The sequence below is a fragment of the Oncorhynchus keta genome, chromosome 30, assembly GCF_023373465.1.
Source record: "Oncorhynchus keta strain PuntledgeMale-10-30-2019 chromosome 30, Oket_V2, whole genome shotgun sequence".
NCBI lineage: Eukaryota > Metazoa > Chordata > Actinopteri > Salmoniformes > Salmonidae > Oncorhynchus > Oncorhynchus keta.
The window spans coordinates 34,652,561-34,676,847 of record NC_068450.1 but is presented as its reverse complement, the minus strand read 5'-3'; the positions used below and the strand labels follow the sequence as shown (position 1 = coordinate 34,676,847).

Below are 24,287 nucleotides of genomic sequence, written 5' to 3'. Positions count from 1 at the left end.
AGGGGTGTTAGATAGGTAAGGTGTAGTGGTGGAGGGGTGTTGGATAGGTAAGGTATAGTGGTGGAGGGGTGTTGGATAGGTAAGGTGTAGTGGTGGAGGGGTGTTGGATAGATAAGGTGTAGTGGTGGAGGGGTGTTGGATAGATAAGGTGTAGTGGTGGAGGGGTGTTGGATAGGTAAGGTGTAGTGGTGGAGGGGTTGTTGATAGGTAAGGTGTAGTGGTGGAGGGGTGTTGGATAGGTAAGGTGTAGTTGTGGAGGGGTGTTGGATAGGTAAGGTGTAGTGGTGGAGGGGTGTTGGATAGGTAAGGTATAGTGGTGGAGGGGTGTTGGATAGATAAGGTGTAGTGGTGGAGGGGTGTTGGATAAATAAGGTGTAGTGGTGGAGGGGTGTTGGATAGATAAGGTGTAGTGGTGGAGGGGTGTTGGATAGATAAGGTATAGTGGTGGAGGGTGTTGGATAGATAAGGTATAGTGGTGGAGGGGTGTTGGATAGGTAAGGTATAGTGGTGGAGGGGTGTTGGATAGGTAAGGTATAGTGGTGGAGGGGTGTTGGATAGGTAAGGTGTAGTGGTGGAGGGGTGTTGGATAGATAAGGTATAGTGGTGGAGGGGTGTTGGATAGGTAAGGTATAGTGGTGGAGGGGTGTTGGATAGGTAAGGTATAGTGGTGGAGGGGTGTTGGATAGGTAAGGTATAGTGGTGGAGGGGTGTTGGATAGGTAAGGTGTAGTGGTGGAGGGGTGTTGGATAGGTAAGGTATAGTGGTGGAGGGGTGTTGGATAGGTAAGGTATAGTGGTGGAGGGGTGTTGGATAGGTAAGGTGTAGTGGTGGAGGGGTGTTGGATAGGTAAGGTATAGTGGTGGAGGGGTGTTGGATAGGTAAGGTATAGTGGTGGAGGGGTGTTGGATAGGTAAGGTATAGTGGTGGAGGGGTGTTGGATAGGTAAGGTATAGTGGTGGAGGGGTGTTGGATAGATAAGGTATAGTGGTGGAGGGGTGTTGGATAGGTAAGGTGTAGTGGTGGAGGGGTGTTGGATAGGTAAGGTATAGTGGTGGAGGGGTGTTGGATAGGTAAGGTGTAGTGGTGGAGGGGTGTTGGATAGATAAGGTGTAGTGGTGGAGGGGTGTTGGATAGATAAGGTGTAGTGGTGGAGGGGTGTTGGATAGGTAAGGTATAGTGGTGGAGGGGTGTTGGATAGGTAAGGTGTAGTGGTGGAGGGGTGTTGGATAGGTAAGGTATAGTGGTGGAGGGGTGTTGGATAGGTAAGGTATAGTGGTGGAGGGGTGTTGGATAGGTAAGGTATAGTGGTGGAGGGGTGTTGGATAGGTAAGGTGTAGTGGTGGAGGGGTGTTGGATAGGTAAGGTATAGTGGTGGAGGGGTGTTGGATAGGTAAGGTATAGTGGTGGAGGGGTGTTGGATAGGTAAGGTGTAGTGGTGGAGGGGTGTTGGATAGATAAGGTGTAGTGGTGGAGGGGTGTTGGATAGGTAAGGTGTAGTGGTGGAGGGGTGTTGGATAGGTAAGGTATAGTGGTGGAGGGGTGTTGGATAGGTAAGGTGTAGTGGTGGAGGGGTGTTGGATAGATAAGGTGTAGTGGTGGAGGGGTGTTGGATAGATAAGGTGTAGTGGTGGAGGGGTGTTGGATAGGTAAGGTGTAGTGGTGGAGGGGTGTTGGATAGGTAAGGTGTAGTGGTGGAGGGGTGTTGGATAGGTAAGGTGTAGTGGTGGAGGGGTGTTGGATAGGTAAGGTGTAGTGGTGGAGGGGTGTTGGATAGGTAAGGTATAGTGGTGGAGGGGTGTTGGATAGATAAGGTGTAGTGGTGGAGGGGTGTTGGATAGATAAGGTGTAGTGGTGGAGGGTGTTGGATAGATAAGGTGTAGTGGTGGAGGGGTGTTGGATAGATAAGGTATAGTGGTGGAGGGGTGTTGGATAGATAAGGTGTAGTGGTGGAGGGGTGTTGGATAGGTAAGGTATAGTGGTGGAGGGGTGTTGGATAGGTAAGGTGTAGTGGTGGAGGGGTGTTGGATAGGTAAGGTGTAGTGGTGGAGGGGTGTTGGATAGATAAGGTATAGTGGTGGAGGGGTGTTGGATAGGTAAGGTGTAGTGGTGGAGGGGTGTTGGATAGGTAAGGTATAGTGGTGGAGGGGTGTTGGATAGGTAAGGTGTAGTGGTGGAGGGGTGTTGGATAGATAAGGTGTAGTGGTGGAGGGGTGTTGGATAGATAAGGTGTAGTGGTGGAGGGGTGTTGGATAGATAAGGTATAGTGGTGGAGGGGTGTTGGATAGGTAAGGTATAGTGGTGGAGGGTGTTGGATAGGTAAGGTATAGTGGTGGAGGGGTGTTGGATAGATAAGGTATAGTGGTGGAGGGGTGTTGGATAGGTAAGGTATAGTGGTGGAGGGGTGTTGGATAGATAAGGTATAGTGGTGGAGGGTGTTGGATAGGTAAGGTATAGTGGTGGAGGGGTGTTGGATAGGTAAGGTATAGTGTTGGAGGGGTGTTGGATAGGTAAGGTATAGTGGTGGAGGGGTGTTGGATAGGTAAGGTATAGTGGTGGAGGGGTGTTGGATAGATAAGGTGTAGTGGTGGAGGGGTGTTGGATAGGTAAGGTGTAGTGGTGGAGGGGTGTTGGATAGGTAAGGTGTAGTGGTGGAGGGGTGTTGGATAGGTAAGGTGTAGTGGTGGAGGGGTGTTGGATAGATAAGGTGTAGTGGTGGAGGGGTGTTGGATAGGTAAGGTATAGTGGTGGAGGGGTGTTGGATAGATAAGGTGTAGTGGTGGAGGGGTGTTGGATAGGTAAGGTATAGTGGTGGAGGGGTGTTGGATAGATAAGGTGTAGTGGTGGAGGGGTGTTGGATAGATAAGGTGTAGTGGTGGAGGGGTGTTGGATAGATAAGGTGTAGTGGTGGAGGGGTGTTGGATAGATAAGGTATAGTGGTGGAGGGGTGTTGGATAGATAAGGTATAGTGGTGGAGGGGTGTTGGATAGGTAAGGTATAGTGGTGGAGGGGTGTTGGATAGGTAAGGTATAGTGGTGGAGGGGTGTTGGATAGGTAAGGTGTAGTGGTGGAGGGGTGTTGGATAGGTAAGGTATAGTGGTGGAGGGGTGTTGGATAGGTAAGGTATAGTGGTGGAGGGGTGTTGGATAGGTAAGGTATAGTGGTGGAGGGGTGTTGGATAGGTAAGGTGTAGTGGTGGAGGGGTGTTGGATAGATAAGGTGTAGTGGTGGAGGGGTGTTGAATAGATAAGGTGTAGTGGTGGAGGGGTGTTGGATAGATAAGGTGTAGTGGTGGAGGGGTGTTGGATAGGTAAGGTATAGTGGTGGAGGGGTGTTGGATAGGTAAGGTATAGTGGTGGAGGGGTGTTGGATAGATAAGGTATAGTGGTGGAGGGGTGTTGGATAGGTAAGGTATAGTGGTGGAGGGGTGTTGGATAGATAAGGTATAGTGGTGGAGGGGTGTTGGATAGGTAAGGTATAGTGGTGGAGGGGTGTTGGATAGGTAAGGTATAGTGTTGGAGGGGTGTTGGATAGGTAAGGTATAGTGGTGGAGGGGTGTTGGATAGGTAAGGTATAGTGGTGGAGGGGTGTTGGATAGATAAGGTGTAGTGGTGGAGGGGTGTTGGATAGGTAAGGTGTAGTGGTGGAGGGGTGTTGGATAGGTAAGGTGTAGTGGTGGAGGGGTGTTGGATAGGTAAGGTGTAGTGGTGGAGGGGTGTTGGATAGATAAGGTGTAGTGGTGGAGGGGTGTTGGATAGGTAAGGTGTAGTGGTGGAGGGGTGTTGGATAGATAAGGTGTAGTGGTGGAGGGGTGTTGGATAGATAAGGTGTAGTGGTGGAGGGGTGTTGGATAGATAAGGTGTAGTGGTGGAGGGGTGTTGGATAGGTAAGGTGTAGTGGTGGAGGGGTGTTGGATAGGTAAGGTGTAGTGGTGGAGGGGTGTTGGATAGATAAGGTATAGTGGTGGAGGGGTGTTGGATAGGTAAGGTGTAGTGGTGGAGGGGTGTTGGATAGATAAGGTGTAGTGGTGGAGGGGTGTTGGATAGATAAGGTATAGTGGTGGAGGGGTGTTGGATAGATAAGGTGTAGTGGTGGAGGGGTGTTGGATAGGTAAGGTATAGTGGTGGAGGGGTGTTGGATAGGTAAGGTATAGTGGTGGAGGGTGTTGGATAGGTAAGGTATAGTGGTGGAGGGGTGTTAGATAGGTAAGGTATAGTGGTGGAGGGGTGTTGGATAGATAAGGTATAGTGGTGGAGGGGTGTTGGATAGGTAAGGTATAGTGGTGGAGGGGTGTTGGATAGGTAAGGTATAGTGGTGGAGGGGTGTTGGATAGATAAGGTGTAGTGGTGGAGGGGTGTTGGATAGGTAAGGTGTAGTGGTGGAGGGGTGTTGGATAGGTAAGGTGTAGTGGTGGAGGGGTGTTGGATAGGTAAGGTGTAGTGGTGGAGGGGTGTTGGATAGGTAAGGTGTAGTGGTGGAGGGGTGTTGGATAGGTAAGGTGTAGTGGTGGACGGGTGTTGGATAGATAAGGTGTAGTGGTGGAGGGGTGTTGGATAGGTAAGGTATAGTGGTGGACAGAGAGAGAGAGACAGAGAGAGAGACAGAGAGCGGGAGAGAGAGATAGCGAGAGAATAAAGACAAATGTGTGCATGAGACTGCATAATCACGCCAGTTTATTTACACATTTAATTCCTGCAGTGAAGCAATGTATTTAAATCACATGATCTATGCTAAATACAGCATCATTTGAGGATGTACGAATGAGTGTGTGTATAGTACGGCTGGAAATGTGACTGGGAATAAAAGAGAGATGCAAAAGAAGGAATGAAAAATGGAGAGAAAGAGAGCGAGAGAGAGAGAGAGAGTCAGAACTGTCTGTAGGGATGCAGGCAGGGGGAGGAATGTGGTTACCATGGCAACCCAATGAAGGCTGAGCTCTGGGTGTTCGTTCCAGCTCTGACTGCGCGTTGCACTGCACCGGCCCTCGCTTCTCTGCCGCCTAACTCTCTCCATCCTCCCCCACGCTCTCTTTCTCCCTATATTTCTCCCTCGCTCACTCATCCCTCCCCCGCCGCCTCCTCGGCTCCCTCCCTCCATGAGAGAGGAACTCAGCACTACCCACCCAGCTCCATATTATCCAGCCCAGCTATTCACTGAGCACCATTGAGTCAAACTGTACTGTCACTGTGCTTTTATGCTGATATTACATTACTATAGATCACAGTGATCCTGTACCACCGTGCCTCAACCCAGGCAGCAGCCCCCTACCCTCTACCCCCCGAACCTCTCTCCTAACGCCCCCGCCCCATGCACTAGTTCTCGGCTCAGCTGAAAAGCCAGCGCCTGTGGGTATTATGCTGCCGTGTGCCGCTGGGCGTGTTGTGATTGGGAAGGCATGTGAAAACAAGGCCTTCCATGGTACTGTACTGTTGTACTAGGGAACATGGACAGGAGGCCTCCCTCCCGCTCCCTGTCCCTGGGAACCATGTTTGATGTATTTGATACCATTCCACTAATTCCTCTCCAGTCATTACCACGAGCCTGTCCTCCCCAATTAAGGCACTACCAACCTCCTGTGGTATAAAGATATTTTTGATCTTTGATGATTCATCATACATTCATGATTTACATCATTTACATATCGTCTCAAAACATATTTTTACAGATATTCGAAAGTATGACAGTTTACCAAATTAGAAGAAGCTAAATACCATGAAGTACCAGGCCCCATCATCTGCCCAGTGTTTACATATGAAGTTGAAACGGCTGTCAACATGCTTGCCACTTCCTTATCTGACATAATGAACCCAAACTAAGCAATTTTACAGCCTCCATCTCCACAAATATCTAATTGAAAAATAGAGGTGGAATTTCAGAAACCCACACCAGCAAAATCTACAACAATTGAAACTATTCTCATATCAACAATATGATAAATTGTACTAAAGGCTGTGGTCATGACAACTGATATCACTGATTTGAGTCTCTGGGATTTGTCTGTGATTCCGTGTGATGCAGGAGCTGTGACATCCTTCTCTGATTATTAAAATGTTCAAAAAGGTCATTGAGCTTAATGAAAAAAATAACGAAAGGGCACCCATGTGACGCTTCACTGAGCAAGCTGGAACAGGAGTGTGAGAGAGACACTCTGATTGGGCTCCTTTACGTTATGGAGCGTTCATTTGACCCATGGGTGACCCTGGGTGACTGACCTTAGGCGTCTCGATGTGGTAGCGGCTCACCAGCCCCAACACATGCTCCACCTTCTGAGGGTTCCTCCTGCTGGTCACTCGTACCCGCGACACTCCCTCCTCCTCAGAGTTCTGTAGGAAGGACGGGACGGAATGGATCAATACCTGATTAATATAGCAACACACATGCCCCGCCCACCCGAGGAGCTGTCTTTTTTCAGCCATCTATTTCCTGTGTTTTGGGGTGAAAAATCAATTTGTCACTTAAATGGTCGCTGGATTGATTGCTTTCATTTGACTCCTGCGACTCTTTCATACTTGCTTGTGCCTGACGTTTTTTCCAATTAACGTTATGACCGTGGAAATGTTTGTAATGACCTTTCAAGCACATTCCGGTAATGGTGGAAATGGGATCCATGGAATACATTGTCTTATCGTTGATTCAACAAGAACGCTAAACCTTCGTCAGGGATTTAACGCACCGTCACAACACTTACATCACAAGAAAGATACTTTTATTTTGATGGTAGTTAATTTTATGTGGAATTGAAATAGAGTATTCATTTAATATAGTTTAAATGTTTACAAAATTAGATTACGAAAATGAACACTCAGTAAGTGATATTATGTCTGCTCATGCAAACAATGTAAAGTATGTATAGCTCGGTTTAATCTAGAGCCAAGCGTGTTGATCTTTAAACCGAGGGAATCCTGCTATTGACATAATTTAATTAATGAGGCAGTAAAGACAGGGCAGGTGAGTACAGGTAGGCCTAGACAGAGCAGGTGAGTACAGGTAGGCCTAGACAGAGCAGGTGAGTACAGATAGGCCTAGACAGAGCAGGTGAGTGCGGGTAGGCCTAGACAGAGCAGGTGAGTGCGGGTAGGCCTAGACAGAGCAGGTGAGTACGGGTAGGCCTAGACAGAGCAGGTGAGTACAGGTAGGCCTAGACAGAGCAGGTGAGTACAGGTAGGCCTAGACAGAGCAGGTGAGTACAGGTAGGCCTAGACAGAGCAGGTGAGTACAGGTAGGCCTAGACAGAGCAGGTGAGTACGGGTAGGCCTAGACAGAGCAGGTGAGTACAGGTAGGCCTAGACAGAGCAGGTGAGTACAGGTAGGCCTAGACAGAGCAGGTGAGTACAGGTAGACCTAGACAGAGCAGGTGAGTACAGGTAGGCCTAGACAGAGCAGGTGAGTACAGGTAGACCTAGACAGAGCAGGTGAGTACAGGTAGGTCTAGACAGAGCAGGTGAGTACAGGTAGGTATAGAAGGAGCAGGTGAGTGCAGGTAGGGTAGACAGAGCTGGTGAATACAGGTAGGGTAGACAGAGCAGGTGAGTGCAGGTAGGGTAGACAGAGCTGGTGAATACAGGTAGGGTAGACAGAGCAGGTGAGTACAGGTAGGGTAGACAGAGCAGTAGAATACAGGTAGGGTAGACAGAGCAGGTGAATACAGGTAGGCCTAGACAGAGCAGATGAGTGCGGGTAGGCCTAGACAGAGCAGGTGAGTACAGATAGGTCTAGAAAGAGCAGGTGAGTACAGGTAGGTCTAGAGAGAGCAGGTGAATACAGGTAGGCCTAGACAGAGCAGGTGAGTGCGGGTAGGCCTAGACAGAGCAGGTGAGTACAGATAGGTCTAGAAAGAGCAGGTGAGTACAGGTAGGTCTAGAGAGAGCAGGTGAATACAGGTAGGCCTAGACAGAGCAGGTGAGTACAGGTAGGCCTAGACAGAGCAGGTGAGTACAGGTAGGTCTAGACAGAGCAGGTGAATACAGGTAGGTCTAGACAGAGCAGGTGAGTACAGGTAGGTCTAGAAAGAGCAGGTGAGTACAGGTAGGTCTAGACAGGGCAGGTGAATATAGGTAGGCCTAGACAGAGCAGGTGAGTACAGGTAGGTCTAGAAAGAGCAGGTGAGTACAGGTAGGTCTAGACAGAGCAGGTGAGTACAGGTAGGTCTAGACAGAGCAGGTGAGGGCAGGTAGGTCTAGACAGAGCAGGTGAATACAGGTAGGTCTAGACAGAGCAGGTGAATACAGGTAGGTCTAGACAGAGCAGGTGAGGGCAGGTAGGTCTAGACAGAGCAGGTGAGGGCAGGTAGGTCTAGACAGAGCAGGTGAATACAGGTAGGTCTAGACAGAGCAGGTGAGTACAGGTAGGGTAGACAGCAGCTGAGTACAGGTAGGTCTAGACAGAGCAGGTGAATACAGGTAGGGTAGACAGAGCAGGTGAGTGCAGGTAGGGTAGACAGAGCAGGTGAGTGCAGGTAGGGTAGACAGAGCAGGTGAGTGCAGGTAGGGTAGACAGAGCAGGTGAGTGCAGGTAGGGTAGACAGAGCAGGTGAGTGCAGGTAGGGTAGACAGAGCAGGTGAGTGCAGGTAGGGTTGACAGAGCAGGTGAGTGCAGGTAGGGTAGACAGAGCATGTGAGTGCAGGTAGGGTAGACAGAGCAGGTGAGTGCAGGTAGGGTTGACAGAGCATGTGAGTGCAGGTAGGGTAGACAGAGCAGGTGAGTGCAGGTAGGGTAGACAGAGCAGGTGAGTGCAGGTAGGGTTGACAGAGCAGGTGAGTACAGGTAGGGTAGACAGAGCAGGTGTTTGGTGGTTGCAGCCCTGTTCCACTCATTTATGTTACTTTATTCATATATGTAAATACAGTTGGCATGTTTATGCAAATGAGGCACCTATCATTTTCTTTATTTTAACACAAAATGTATATTTTTAAATACCTGATACAATAAGCACATTTATACATGAGTGAAATCAACAACAACAAAAAAGGTGTCTTGGACAATAAATTGAATACCTGAATTCCCAGCAAAATCCCTGAACTCTGTGCCAGTAAAATGTTTTATCTGCTATAATTAAGACAATCTCTGATTACAACAATTCAAAACATTTGGAGTATCTTCATCCAATATCCAATTGCTGCATTTATTAGAATAGTTTTAAAAACCTTTGAACAATTTGGATGAGCGTTGCTAGATGAATATTTACACAGTGTTCACTGCCAGAGAAGAGTCCAATACAGTAAAACCAGTAAAGAGTCAACGTTTATGGACCTTTTTATGGACAACGTTTATGGGTAGCTATGAGTAATATAGTGGCTGGGCACTCTTTCCGCCTGCCTCTCTGCTAACGACCATTGACTGACTGATATTTGTTGTGAAAACAGTCACCGGGGCCCAGTAGAACAAATGGAGTAAAGCCACAGTATAAACTGGACGGACCAGTCTATCAAAGATCTGTTGAACATGACAAACATGACAGGAGTAATTCCTACACACTAAAAACAAATGGTTCAATTTGTGTCAAATAAGGGTTATTTGGATTGTGACCATATCGGATCCCTTTTTGATGCTGTACTGAACCCTTTTTTGAAGGTTCTATAAAGAACCATGCTCCTATGGTTCTAAATGGAACTGTTATGGTGCTATAAAAGAGCCCTTTCCTAAGGTTCTATAAAGAACTATTACACCAGGTTCTATATAGCTCCAAAAGGGGTTCCACTATCATTAAAACCCTTTGAATGGTTCTTTATAGAACCTTAATGGAGAAAGGTTCTGTATAGAACCATTCTCAATCTCAAAAATTCTACAAAGAACCTTTTGAAGAATGAGACAGGCTTACTTCTCCTGGTTAGCAATAGTATATTGTTTAAAATTCTATAGGTTTTATTATTGTGTTAATTGACAAATTGAATCAGTTGTTCTTGCTATGGAACAACTTGGGGCCTCTGGGGAGAGAAACGAGCACCACTGATTCAGACAATAGTTCTCAACTGATGCTCAATGAGTCTTTCACAAGACACCGTCACTGGCCATAGTCATATTTAACATGTAATGGCATAACACAACATATTAGATCTATTGGAATGACACGCTCACTCACAGTTGCACAAAAAGAGCTGTGCGCAAACCACACCCCATAATATTCGAATGAGCCGCTGCCCCTACATTATCACTAAAAGAGGAAAGAACCCTTTTCTGAACTGCAAAGATCCATTGAAGGGCTCAAAGGCTTCTTTGGGTCAGTATGGTTCCACATAGAACCATCCCCTCTCCCGAGGAACCTTCATTCCTTGGTGTGTGTGCTCCAGGCTAATGCAGGACAGGCTGGTAGCAGGCTGGTAGCCTAAAGACTATATATATATATATATATATATATATATATAAATATACAGACTGTAACTGTATAAAAGGATATGAGGATGTTGGCAGCTATTGATTCTTACACACCACGTCATTCAACATTAAATCTGACACAGAGGCTTAGCCTACCTGTGAGCTGCTGTGGCCACAGCTTAACCCGCACAGACCCTTAACAGACAACAGAGGGCAGCGTTCAGAGTAGGCCAAGGTCACAAAAGGCTCGGAACCAAATTGGATTGATTACTATCCTGATGATCAAGGCTCCAGCGCTTCTTTGTCCTCCCAGCAGAAGTGAAAGTGTGTCCTGATCTTACCCTTAACACGAGGCTGATGTGTGTAATATAGACACCACACTAACAGAAGCATGCAGGCTACTTGACCTCAACCACACCCACTTGAGCAAGAGCTTGAGTTAAACACATCCCTCATCCCGTAAAAAGCATGACATACAGACAGTTGTATCATATTTCAAATGAATGCTTGTAAACTGTCATTGCGGTTGGCTACTTTAACAAAACATGTATCTGAGTCGCTGCATGCTTCTGAATATGTTATCGGTGAGATGATAAGTGAGCTTTGCTGTGAGCGTCAATCACACGGCTCTGTTCCCACATGGCAGTGCTGACAGGCAGGTCAACTGACACCGGCAGGGTCAAGGGTGCCCCCTGCCCTCTCAGTCCAATGGTGGCCGCTAGGAGGATGGCCTCGGCAGCACTAGCAGGTCACTCATCACACACAGGCAAACACACACACAAATGCAGCCCCCTCCCCTCTTTGTGCTCTCTGTCACCTGGGGCTGCATGGCAAACAGCCCAGGAACACAAGGAAGACACAAAGGACATTGATTTAAGGGCCAGTACTCACTGCCCCCCTCTGAGGGGTCAAAATGTATCGCTCTCTCCCTCCAACAGTAACCAGAGAATTGACTACAGAAATGTGTGTTATAATAACACTATTGCTGCCATGTCTGGTATCTATCTGAAACTTGTTCTCTGAGGATTACTTTGATGTCATCTATATGGATGGGTGATCTCTGTGTTTACTTGTAGTTCTTCAGAGTGAACTCTGATGATACTGTATGCAATATGCAATCGTCTTCTCAGGAATGCTGTCTTGTCTCTATGGTAACAAGCCTACCCTGCAGGTCATCACAAATAGACGTGACCCCTTCCTAGAGGTTGGCTGGTTCGATATATTAGTTTTACTACTTTTGGTTTGGCCCGAGGACTGGTCACCAGTTGATTTTGTATACAAACAAGTCAGATCTGGTAGAAATGGAATGGTCTGTTGTCCTCTCTCTTATCCTGTATCCAGCCCATTAGAGAATGGTCTGTTGTCCTCTCTCTTATCCTGTATCCAGCCCATTAGAGAATGGTCTGTTGTCCTCTCTCTTATCCTGTATCCAGTCCATTAGAGAATGGTCTGTTGTCCTCTCTCTTACCCTGTATCCAGCCCATTCTCTAATAGTCTGCTGTCCTCTCTCTTATCCTGTATCCAGTCCATTAGAGAATGGTCTGCTGTCCTCTCTCTTATCCTATATCCAGTCCATTAGAGAATGGTATGTTGTCCTCTCTCTTATCCTATATCCAGCCCATTAGAGAATGGTCTGTTGTACTCTCTCTTATCCTGTATCCAGCCCATTAGAGAATGGTCTGTTGTCCCCTCTCTTATCCTATATCCAGCCCATTAGAGAATGGTCTGTTGTCCTCTCTCTTATCCTATATCCAACCCATTAGAGAATGGTCTGTTGTCCTCTCTCTTATCCTGTATCCAGCCCATTAGAGAATGGTATGTTGTCCTCTCTCTTATCCTGTATCCAGCCCATTAGAGAATGGTCTGTTGTCCTCTCTCTTATCCTGTATCCAGCCCATTAGAGAATGGTCTATTGTCTTCTCTCTTATCCTGTATCCAGTCCATTAGAGAATGGTTGTATGATATTTTAATATTTCCTAGGCTTCTAGGCCTCTTTGTCCTGTAAGTTAACCTTAGGATCTAAATGCCTAGAATGAAGCTTTGTTAATGTCAGTATTACCTTGTAACTTAAGATTTATACCTTGTATGTGAATTTTACAAAGTTATTAAATAATACTTGTGTTTTGCATTCACTTCCCATGACCATGTATTGCTCTTAGTCAGCTTAATGCATAATACTTGATTCCACATGGTATTTCTATAATATTAAATGTAGTCAGATAACCTAATATATTCCACTCTTACATCAGAACTCTCTTTAGCCAGCTTCCTTCATTCCATTTCTACAGAAGCTATTCTCCCCCTAACCTGCCTCACTGCACCAAATCAGTGAATTTGCAGACTCATTTAATGTCCCTCCCATCCTCCACTCAGGTGACAGCATGCCTGGAATGCTGATGAGGGCCTCCTCACTGGCCAACCACTGAACTGAGCTGTCCCATTAACTGGCCTCCACTGCAAGGGCTTCCTCACTGACCAGCCACTGATCTGAGCCATCCCATTCACTAGCCCCCACTGCTAGGGCCTCCTCACTGACCAGCCACTGATCTGAGCCGTCCCATTCACTAGCCCCCACTGCTAGGGCTTCCTCACTGACCAGCCACTGATCTGAGCCGTCCCATTCACTAGCCCCCACTGCTAGGGCCTCCTCACTGACCAGCCACTGAGCTGAGCTGTCCCATTCACTAGTCCCCACTGCTACGTCTACTGCTGCTGGCCCACACTGGCCAGGCCTGAGGTTAGGGATGGGGCTGAGGCTAGAGTTGGGGCTGAGGGATGGGGCTGAGGCTGGGGCTAGGGATGGGGCTGAGAGATGGGACTGATGGATGGGGCTGAGGCTGAGTATTGGGCTGAGGGATGGGGCTGAAGGATGGGGCTAAGGCTAGGGATGTGGCTGAGGATAAAGATGGGGCTGAGGCTAGGGATGGGGCTGAGGCTGGGGATTAGGCTGAGGGATGGGGCTGAGGCTGGGGATTGGGCTGAGGGATGGGGCTGAGGGATGGGGCTGAAGGATGGGGCTAAGGCTAGGGATGGGGCTGAGGATAGGGATGGGGCTGAGGCTAGGGATGGGGCTGAGGCTGGGGATTGGGCTGAGGGATGGGGCTGAGGCTGGGGATTGGGCTGAGGGATGGGGCTGAGGGATGGGGCTGAGGCTGAGACGGGCTAAGGCTGAGGGATGGGGCTGAGGCTAGGGATGGGTCTGAGGCTAGGGATGGGGCTGAGGGATGGGGCTGAGGCTGGGGTTTGGGCTGAGGGATGGGGCTGAGGATTGGGCTGAGGGATGGGGCTGAGGCTAGGGATGGGGCTGAGAGATGGGGCTGAGAGATGGGGCTGATGGATGGGGCTGAGGCTGGGGATTTGGCTGAGGGATGGGGCTAAGGCTATAGATGGGGCTGAGGATAGGGATAGGGCTGAGGGATGGGGCTGAGGCTGGGGATTGGGCTGAGGGATGGGGCTGAGGCTGGGTCTGAGGCTGAGGGATAGGTCCTAGGCTAGGGATGGCACTGAGGGATGGGGCTGAGGCTGGGGATTGGGCTGAGGGATGGGGCTGAGGCTGGGTCTGAGGCTGAGGGATAGGTCCTAGGCTAGGGATGGCACTGAGGGATGGGGCTGAGGCTGGGGATTGGGCTGAGGGATGGGGCTGAGGCTGAGGCTGGGGATTAGGCTGAGGGATTGGGCTGAGGGATGGGTCTGAGGCTAGGGATGGGGCTGGTGTTGAGTATGGGCCGGGGTTGGGCATGGTGACCAGCTGTAATGCAGGGAGGGAGGGCTGGGGCCCTTGTGTGGCTGATGTAGTTGTAAGCAGCACCAGGGTGTATCAGAGGAAAGGTGGGTGGGGCACTAGGTCTTTGGTTAAAGCCTTTGACGTGATGTAACGTGTGACCACAGTGTGTGTTTGACATGGGCCAATAAGATGAGGGATTTGAAAAATGATATCTGTCACGTGAGCATTAAATCTGACTGTAATTCATTGAATGAACGAAAATCTGATTATGTCAGGGAAATGATTGGTTCATGACAGTGCAATACTACTAAGGTTGAATAGTTTAAACTAGAAGGTACATATAGGAATCCCTAGAGCCAACAAATACATTGAAGTACTGTGACTGGAATCTTTCTAGAAGCATTCACACCTTCAACAAAGGAATCAGGTTCCTTTCTCCAGGCTTGGCTCCTATTTATGTCATGTCACACACTAAGATACGTGTAGCAGCCATGAACTGTACAACACAATCTTCTGCGTTAACTCGTCCATTCAATTCAATATGGTAAGCGATTACTGACATGTTTATTGCACATTCCCTATTTGACTGACCATACGTAATGCTATTAATGCATGGATTTAAAAAAACATTGCCATTACTTGATTGTTTTGGGGGCTGGTTAAATCATGACGGGATATAAGACCCAATTTTGGCAGAATGAACATGCCAGGTAAACGAGATTTCTATCGGATGTCCTGGATTGATTTATTATGGACTATCAATATTACATTAAAAACCACTTCACTTAAAGCAGGTGAAAAAGCGGTTGTAGCGGATGCACGAGCGCTTGTGCACACACACACACACACACACACACACACACACACACACACACACACACACACACACACACACACACACACACACACACACACACACACACACACACACACACACACGCACACTGTGTAATACGAGACCGTAGTATTTCATAATCCCAGTACTAAAGCCAGGCCAAAAAGTGTTCCCTTAATGGGCCATAGAAATCAGCCAAGGATCAATTTCATTAACATTTTGACTTAGCTGGAACAAAGTTATGAGGCAATATTGAATCATTCAGGTGATATGAAATCAGGTGTCACCTCCCATTCAGGGACCATTACAACATCAATCACAACAAGGTACTACTTTAGAGCAGATACATAGGGCCTTGATTCACAGGCAGTTGTCTAGAGTAAATGGCCTGTATTTACTGAAGTGTACACCCTACTAGAAAGTTTGTGTTTTATGCTCTCCTGCTTTGAATTGAATTACTTTCTACCAAACTTCTCAGTGTTTATTTTTCCTGAGCTGGTCTATAAATATTACCGGTGGTGACCATGTGATGCAATTGCAAACACTTGTAATGAAAGGTCTGTGTGACATCGTCATCGTGTGACATCGTCATCAGCAGCCCACTGATGAGCACATGGTGTTACCACTGTTGAACTGACTAATGCTGTGATGTCTGTCTTCCTCCATCACTCCCAGACAATCACTACTTTCTCTCTCTCTCTCTCTCTCTCTCTCTCTGTCTGTCTGTCTGTCTGTCTGTCTGTCTGTCTGTCTGTCTGTCTGTCTCTGCATATCACTCAGTCACTCTCTCTCTCTCTCTCTCTGTCTGTCTCTCTGTCTGTCACTTTCTCTCTCTCTCTCTCTTTCTGTCTGTCTCTCTCTGTCTCTCTCTCTCTCTCTGTCTGTCTGTCTGTCTGTCTGTCTGTCTGTCTGTCTGTCTGTCTGTCTGTCTGTCTGTCTGTCTCTGCATATCACTCAGTCACTCTCTCTCTCTCTCTCTGTCTGTCTCTCTGTCTGTCACTTTCTCTCTCTGTCTCTCTCTCTCTGTCTGTCTCTCTCCCAGACTACTACTTTCTCTCTCTCTCCACTTCTGACACCAAGTGTAGAAAATGGCGGGACAGGGGAGCGAATCTGGGTTGCTGGAGTGAAAGGTAAACACCCTACGCATAGCACCAATAGAGTTGGCTCACATTAGCAAGGATCGCTAAAATCTTTTGTGCATTATGCAAGATGTGTAGAGCATTTTTAAAGGGATTTTTAAAAATCTGGTTAACAGATTTTTACATTGTGTACAAGTTGACTGAGAAAGTGGAGCAGGACTTTCTCGAAGTTTCTCACCTCCCCCGCATCCTCAGCACTGGCCTCCTTCACTGCGTTCTGGGTTGTGTTCAGTTGCAGGGTCACCTCGTAACATTCTTGGATATCTGCAAGGAATTGAATAAACACCAAGTTATCGAAATAAAGGCCATTGTCTCCTCAGATGTGAGTACTTGAAAGACAACCCCCCCTCCCCCCAAAAGAGTTTGTTTCCTTCAGTGTGGTTCTCTGTATGGGTGGGACATCTCTTCACTATTTCTCATTTATGTTTTTGTCTAAAACTTTTCTAAATGTTGTTGTATGACTCAAATCCTGTCTGCTCAATGTCCAATCTGCCCCAACTTCAACAACAAGTCATCTTTTGTATGGTCTAATAAAGATCAGCACTCTGCCTCCTACGGAATTGAGTTGACTAAATTAGATGGGAGAAGTAGAGATTTCTCCACAAATACCCCATCTGCACGAATGGTATGGCATGAAGATGTTGGACTGTCTGTGATGTCCATAGACCCCCTGAGGTCATTGGTGCCTATACCTAGATGTTAGTCAGATCAGGAAAAACTCCTGTTCTGTGTCACTTCCTCTCACTCCATCACCACTAGGCCATGCTGTGTTCCACTGTGGCCAGCTCTGTACCGCAGGCCTCCCTCACTGCCAGCCCAAAACTTCTCACCCTCCCAAATCCTGCTTACTCTCCTACCATGACCATTGCCTTCATTTCCTCAACTCATCCACCTTCTTTAATTGAGTTTCTAAAACACTCCCCCTTCCTCTCTTCCCTCTCCTCATTTCGCCCTCCTTTCCTCCCCATTCCTCTCTCTCCCCCTTCTCCTCCCTCCCCTCCCTTCCCCTCTCCTCCTTCTCCTCCCTTCCCCTCTGCTACCACCTCTCTCTCCTCCCTCTCCTCTCCCTTCATCACCTTTCGGGTCATTTAGCTGCTGTGTCCTGTGGTCACCTATTGACTGGCAGCCACTTGATGAGAATGCGGGGAGACATTGTTGCTGATGTCACACACTGGCCCCCTTGCTGAACTGTTGACATAAAGAGATCGCTGTTCTCATAAGAGCTCCTGCTACAACTTTGTTAGCTTCAATGTCAGGACACATGGACAGAAACAATGTGTAGAAAGAAGATCAACAATAACTTGAAATGTATAAATATGTATTGTGTACAAATATGTGTGTGATTTCTGTGAACTAGAGCTAAAGGAGTGAAGGCACTGTATGTACCAATGTGTGTGTGTGTGTGTGTGTGTGTGTGTGTGTGTGTGTGTGTGTGTGTGTGTGTGTGTGTGTGTGTGTGTGTGTGTGTGTGTGTGTGTGTGTGTGTGTGTGTGTGTGTGTGTGTGTGTGTGTGTGTGTGTGTGTGTGTGTGTGTGTGTGTGTGTGTGTGTGTGTGTGTGTGTGTGTCCCAACAGTGGGAACAAAAGTGGAAGAAGGGGGCATGTGAATCATCACTGTGTAAGAGTGTCTGACTGTGTAGGAGTAGAAGCAGAGATTTTTGCTGCCCAGCTGGTTTGAGAGGCACACACACACACACACAATGATTTAGTCCTATGATTTTACAATGTAGTATTTAGCTTTGTTGTAAGCATTGTACAAATAATGCAAACATATAACTTGCCCTGATAGTAAAACAAAATAATTGAGATAAATATATTACTGCATATCGCTCATGTAAATTGTTCAATTTATGTGAAATTACTTTGCACTAACCACCACTTATATGAAACCATTATCACACGGCAAACCCTTAAAAAAGGTGCATTATCAACAGAGAACAGTGTGTTCAGAGCTGTGAAGAGGTGCAATGTTTTCCCAAAACCCAGAGTCAGATGAAACCTCAGAGGCTGCAGCTTCCTCTTTCTCCAGCTTTCCAAAACATTTTCCAACCCTCGAAGACCACATCAATTCCTGGCCACGGAACAGAAAATACAAACCCTGTTTTATCCTGGTTACCTCTTTCACAGGCCGTCTCTCACAGATCTCTGTTCAGCACTGTGGATCCGTTTTGGGATGTCCTGGTTAGAATGTGTGCCTCAGTCAGTCTATAATGTCTCCAGCTGTTACTTCTCTCTGTTCTACAAATGACACTGTGGGCTTTGTATGTGTGTGTGTGTGTGTGTGTGTGTGTGTGTGTGTGTGTGTGTGTGTGTGTGTGTGTGTGTGTGTGTGTGTGTGTGTGTGTGTGTGTGTGTGTGTGTGTGTGTGTGTGTGTGTGTGTGTGTGTGTGTGTGTGTGTGTGTGTGCATACACCCATGTTAGACCCGCCTCTACGTATATCCGGTAGACCTATTCAAGTGTACTGGAGACATCTCTCCACTCATAGCCAGCTCTGGGTGAATCAGCCTGAAAATAATGTGGCCCTGAGTGCTTTCCATGGGATGACAATGAGCAACAGACAGACAGACACTCTGCTCATTAGAATCTAACAAAATTGGGTCAGAGGTAAAGGAGCATACAATTCCACCCCTCCCTCCTCTCCTACCCTACAATAATATCCTGCTCCACTACTTATGGACTAAGTTGTGGGAGTGTTGTGTGTGGGTGTGTATGTGCGTGGTTGGGTGGGTGTTTGTGTGTGCCCCCCCCCCTCTAGCCACGACCTCTTCCTGCATGTTTGCATGTCGGGGAACAAAGAGATGAGTCCGCAGTTAAGGCGACCTTTGTTCATGATTGTGCAACCATGCAAAACATCCAATCAAGCGCTCAGTGCTCCAACTTCCCACAGTGCATCACAAGCAAGGGCACTCCCATTCATTCACACATCAAATACTCAAATACTGTACAATGCTGCCCACAGCTGAACTGATGAACATTTCTTTACATCAGTCATGCCAGTTTTCATTCACTTTCATAATACCTTGTTTGACACAGTGCCAATACTGTTCATTTACACATTTTCCCACTGTGACAGAGCATACCGATAGCGATACATTGGCAACAACAAAAATACAGTCAGTGCAAAAATAGCTTCACCACTACAACAATCCCACTACAACAACCCCACTACAACAAGTAGCCTAAACAAAGTCCATCGACCTCTATTTAAATAGGTACTGTACAAATGTACAGTAGTGACAGTAGCAAACAAACCTCCGGCCTGAAGGAAAACAGCAGAGAGCATCTGGGAGGCTAATGCGGTGAGTAATGTTTGAATAACCCTGTGTTCCCGTTAGCTGTGTAAACGTTCAGCACCTCCCCTGTGCCTGGGCTGATGATTAAAACCACATGTTGAGGAGAAAAACCGGGCCTCATTTGACCCCACTCTGCCCCTGCGTCTAAGATTCTCTCTCGCACCCACAGACTCTCTCGGCTGTATCCTCAGGCTGAACTCAGGCCAGGAGAAACAGAGGGTGAGGATGGCGCGGGCAAAGGCAGCCATGAGCTGTTTTTTTCTACAGTACTCTCTCTACTCTACCGTACCCCCAGCCCCAGACTATGGCTGCACATTCCTGCCCCGGGATCCAGACTCTTTGGAGTGGAATGCTTGGAATCCTGATTCGGAATCCTAAACCCCCTCGCTGTACCCCAGTCTACTCTTTTGATGTGGAGGCAACCTCTTTAATAAATCAGACATAAACTGTTGGGATAGTCATATGTGGTTTACAAAGCCATCCTTTGAATACTGGAGATATTGACCACATGAACAGGCTGACAGATAGATCACTATATCTGGTCTTTTCTGTGTTGGGATTAACACATCATTTTCTAGTTAGACCGCAGAAACAGTTTCGCTAATAGCACATTATTATCAACGCATCTGTTCAGCGAGTTTGGACAGGCAGGCATCCACGTCTGGAGAGACCACTGGTCATAGTGGACAGCCTCCTCAGTCTACCCTCTTCTTCAGTCCTCCCCCCTGCTCCATGGACCCCCATCCCCCATGGAGGCTCCAGATTTCTGGGTAGAGCAGCCGAATCAGCAGACCCACAGGGTAGCATCATTTGGGAATGGCCATGATAATTAGAGGGGCCACTCAGCCATTGATTAAATGGAACTAATTTGTCTCCTTTGCAGGGTAAAAAGACTAAAGTGAAATATAGTTTCACAGGAGCTGATTTGGTGCCGTAACTGCTTATTAAGGTATCGTTGCAATACACTCAAGAGTCAGTTTAGTTCATGGTTCCAGTTAAGCAATGATACTGTCAAGGTGGTGAGGTCATGCACATTCATGGTATTGCAATAATCTATTCTGGACTGGTAACAACACCCTGTTATTACAGCTCATACAGCAGTGTTTTGGCTGTTGCGAATGAACCACATCTAGGAAGTCTTCCTATGAGATGATCCTGACCAAGGCAGGATAAGATGGCACAGTGCAAATACTGACTGATGTGCAAGTTGAAAAAATGTGTGTAACTCTTTCACAAGGTAAAGAAATGTGAGCCTCTGGTAAAACGTTGAGCTCTCTGAGAGGGCCGGCTTGTGATCAGCCCATAGACAGTGTCACGGGCATGTTTAATAGGATTTCATTACCATCCGAGTACATTAGAGAGGAAGGGGGGTTATACAGCAAAACCTTTTGTGAGTTGAACTGAAAGGCCTCTTTCATGGGACTTCACTGAAAAACGTTTAGGCTCTTCCCACAAAAATGAATATAACCTGACTGTGCCATCTATGTCTTTTAGCTCTGGTCAAGAACAACCCTCCACACAAAAACAACTAGTGAGTCGTTGCTCATTTTCTTGAAACTAAACGCACTAGTTGAGTGTTTCCAAACTCTGGTCCTCCAGTACTCCCAACAGTACATATTTTTATTATAACCCTGGACAAGTACACCTGATTCAACTTGTCAACTAATCGTCAAGCCCTCAATGAGCTGAATGAGGTGTGTTTGTCCACGGCTGTAATGAAAGATGTATACTGTTTGGTGTACTCGAAGACTAGGGATGGGAAACACTGCACTAGCTGTCTGGTTGGACTGAGACTTCTTTATTCATAAAATAATAATAGTGAAAGCATGTGCGTATTTTCCTCGTCTTACCAAGTAGGGCGTGAAACAGTTGGCTTCCGAAGATGGCGGAGACCTTCCCCACGCTGGTCTTCAGGGCTTGCTCCTCTGGCCTGGTCAGACTATCCTGGTATTGTCTCAGCAGACCCACTGCCCTCTCTGTGTCTGACAACATGGATGCTTCATGTTAACACCCTCACAGAGCCAGTCGTAGTGATAAAAAGTTAAGAAACTGATCAGATGTGCAGTGCAGTGCACATTACCATTATGGTCCTTCAAACATTTGGCAATATTATTCCACCATTAGCATAACACAAGTCTAAGTGTACGTGAAACAGTAGGAAATTCCTAAAATGAGGGTTTAGAGGCACACTTGTGATAGGCTACTATGCAATTTAGGATCGAGTTGGTTTTGTTCATTGCTCAAGAGTTTGTCTGACTTTTAGTGCTGCTATGGGCAGGAAAGGGGAGTACTATCAGAACTAGAGTATAGTATGCCTACTCTATACTGTATACCAGCCATACTCTATACTGTATAGCAGTCATACTCTATACTGTATAGCAGCCATACTCTATACTATATAGCAGCTATACTCAATAGGTGGGTCAATATATATTGATATTTGGTGAATTTGGTCGGGATTCAACTCCTGGTATCATATGAAGAAACATAGCACATGGAAAATATGTAGAATTGCAGGAAATTAGCTTTAAAACGGCAAATTTTTCCCTCTGCCAACAAGAGGGATGTGAACAGTTTGGGGTCACATGGGTTGCGAGCTGTGGGTTTGTACCTACGCCGATAAATGACATTATCCATCCGGACCTTAGCTACTTAAGAAATGTATGTGACCGGACCTTCTCAAATATACTGAACTGAACAAAAATATAAACGCAACATGCAACAACTTCCACGATTTTACTGAGTTACAGTTGCAGTTCATTTGAGGAAATCAGTCAATTGAAATAAATTCATTAGGCCCTAATCTATGGATTTCACATGACTGAGCAAGGGCGCACTGGGGAGCCAGGCCCAGCCAATCAGAATTAGTTTTTACCCACAAAATGGCTTTAATACAGACAAAAATACTCCTCAGGTGTCCGGGTGGCTGGTCTCAGACGATCCCGCAGGTGAAGAAGCCGGATATGGAGGTTCTGGACTCACGTGGTTAATCGTGGTCTGTGGTTATGAGGCTGGTTGAACGTACTGCCAAATTCTCCAAAATGACATTAGAGGCAGCTTATGGTAGAGAAATTAACATTTAAATTCTCTGGCAACAGCTCTGGCGGACATACCTGCAGTCAGCATGCCAATTGCATGCTCCCTCAAAACTTGAGACATCGGTGTCATTGTGTTGTGTGACAAAACTGCACATTTTAGAGTGGCCTTTTATTGCCCACAAGGTGAATCTTTGTCATGATCATGCTGTTTAATCAGATTCTTGATATGCCACACCTGTCAGGTGGATAGATTTTTTTTGCCAATGGAGAAATGGTCACTAAACAAATTTATGCAAAAATGTTAAAATAAATAATATTTTTGGGCATTATGGAACATTTTTGGGATCTTTTATTTCAGCTCATGAAACATAGGACCAACACTTTACACGTTGCGTTCTGAATTTTGTTCAGTATAGTATTTGAGTACCCCTGCTGTTTACATCTAGGAGCGTAGCCTAGTGGCTAGAGCGTTGGACTAGTAACCGGAAGGTTGCGAGTTCAAACCCCTGAGCTGACAAGGTACAAATCTGTCGTTCTGCCCCTGAACAGGCAGTTAACCCACTGTTCCCAGGCCGTCATTGAAAATAAGAATGTGTTCTTAACTGACTTGCCTGGTTAAATAAAGGTTAAATAAAGGTAAAATAAAAAATTAAAAAATAAATAAAAAACATTGCATGAGGGTGCACAGCTGTTTGCTGAAGCCAGGTGGGAGGTGTAGGTAACCTAATTAACAGCATTGAGATGACCCACCCTCCCTTACTACAACCACAAAGTTTATTATGAGTAAACTGAATTACTTCCCTTGGCAGTGTGAAAGTGCTCCATGGCAGTAGCCTATATATGAGTTCATGGAAACATACTTCCTGTTTTCGCTTAGAAGATTTCAAGTTTCTTCCAAAAATGCACTAGTTCATTCTGTTCATGCTTCATAGTTGGCAAAACCACGGAAAACCTACATTGTAGTTGCTATTTTCGACGTGTCATTACTTTAACAACTATAACAGCGAATAAGCTGTCTAAAAACGGCCTCGAATAAACTTTTAGTTTAAAACTTTTCCTCTAAATTCCTGAGAAACATTATGTAGGCACTTACCATACTTGTGGACCATGGTGTGTTGAAAATATTTTGAGAACTACTTTTCGAGGCAAGGCGAAAACTAACCCACAAACCAGAAGTAACAAGTTGAAATTCGGCGTTGAATGTTGTACCGTTACTCTTCACCAAAACAGCTGTAATCCCGCAGTTATAAACGCAACCACCAAAACAGACAATCCCAAATTCGCTCTACACTGAAATGTTACTTTAACCGTAGCAGCAGCAGGGCACTCGGCACGAGAAGAATTTATTTCATGTGAAGTTCCCGGGAATTCTGTTGAAATAGTGAAAGTGTTTATGCGCCACTGTCGTGGCCTCGGCCCCTCGCCTAAACATGTGATCACTGTATATGAATGAGTCTGTAGCCCACCCATGGGGATGTGGGTCTATAGGCAGCCCAGCACCGACACATTCCTTGTCATTCAAAAATACATCCAGGTTTTTGTGGGATAATTTTCATGGACTAAAATCATAATTTCCATCATTCATCTCTGCTAATTCTGTTCTCATGTCCTCCGGATCTGATGACACCTGTATATAACTTTGTTTGTTGCCTGTGTTCTATGTTCTGGATTGTTTTTATCATTTTTATTATTTCAAATATATTTATTTTTTTGCCCCTTGGTGTGAGAAAAGTGCTTTACAAATTAACTCAATTACTATTATTATCATCATAATCATCGTCTTCATATCCACCACCTGATTACTATCATCAGTATCACCTAGGAACAATTACTTTAAATTCCAACTTTTTAAAATAGCCAACCAAAAATATTCAATAGTTTGACACTTGACCATCGCACAAAAACCTGGTTACTCCTGCCATCTAATGGTTGGAGAAGAGACTTTCATAT

At 46.3% G+C, this 24,287-nt stretch overlaps 1 protein-coding gene and 1 long non-coding RNA gene across 5 annotated transcripts in view; one reads left to right on the top strand and one right to left on the bottom strand.

Annotated features, from left to right (window-relative positions):
* The window catches only part of LOC118363439 (disks large homolog 3-like), a 144,470-nt gene extending 120,274 nt beyond the window's left edge, over nt 1-24,196 (bottom strand). Inside the window, exons 1-4 of one of the 2 annotated variants that reach the window (XM_052488324.1) lie at nt 23,431-24,196; nt 21,150-21,281; nt 16,185-16,270; nt 6,210-6,320 (exon numbers count right to left, since the gene is read on the bottom strand). In XM_052488324.1, coding sequence (XP_052344284.1) covers nt 6,210-6,320; nt 16,185-16,270; nt 21,150-21,281; nt 23,431-23,446 — 345 coding nt within the window. In that variant the 5' untranslated portion in view covers nt 23,447-24,196. The remainder of the gene's footprint in view (nt 1-6,209; nt 6,321-16,184; nt 16,271-21,149; nt 21,282-23,430) is intronic. The other variant, XM_052488325.1, reaches the window with a different exon arrangement.
* On the top strand, nt 1,420-4,057 carry LOC127913997 (uncharacterized). 3 transcript variants are annotated; one of them, XR_008087570.1, is made up of 4 exons: nt 1,420-1,555; nt 3,057-3,312; nt 3,697-3,920; nt 3,953-4,057. It is a non-coding gene; the product is annotated as an uncharacterized LOC127913997 (long non-coding RNA). The 3 variants fall into 3 exon arrangements; XR_008087568.1 differs by having other exon boundaries at nt 3,057-3,344; nt 3,761-3,920; XR_008087569.1 differs by lacking the exon at nt 3,697-3,920 and having other exon boundaries at nt 3,057-3,344; nt 3,985-4,045.
* Nucleotides 24,197-24,287: the final 91 nt, after the last annotated feature.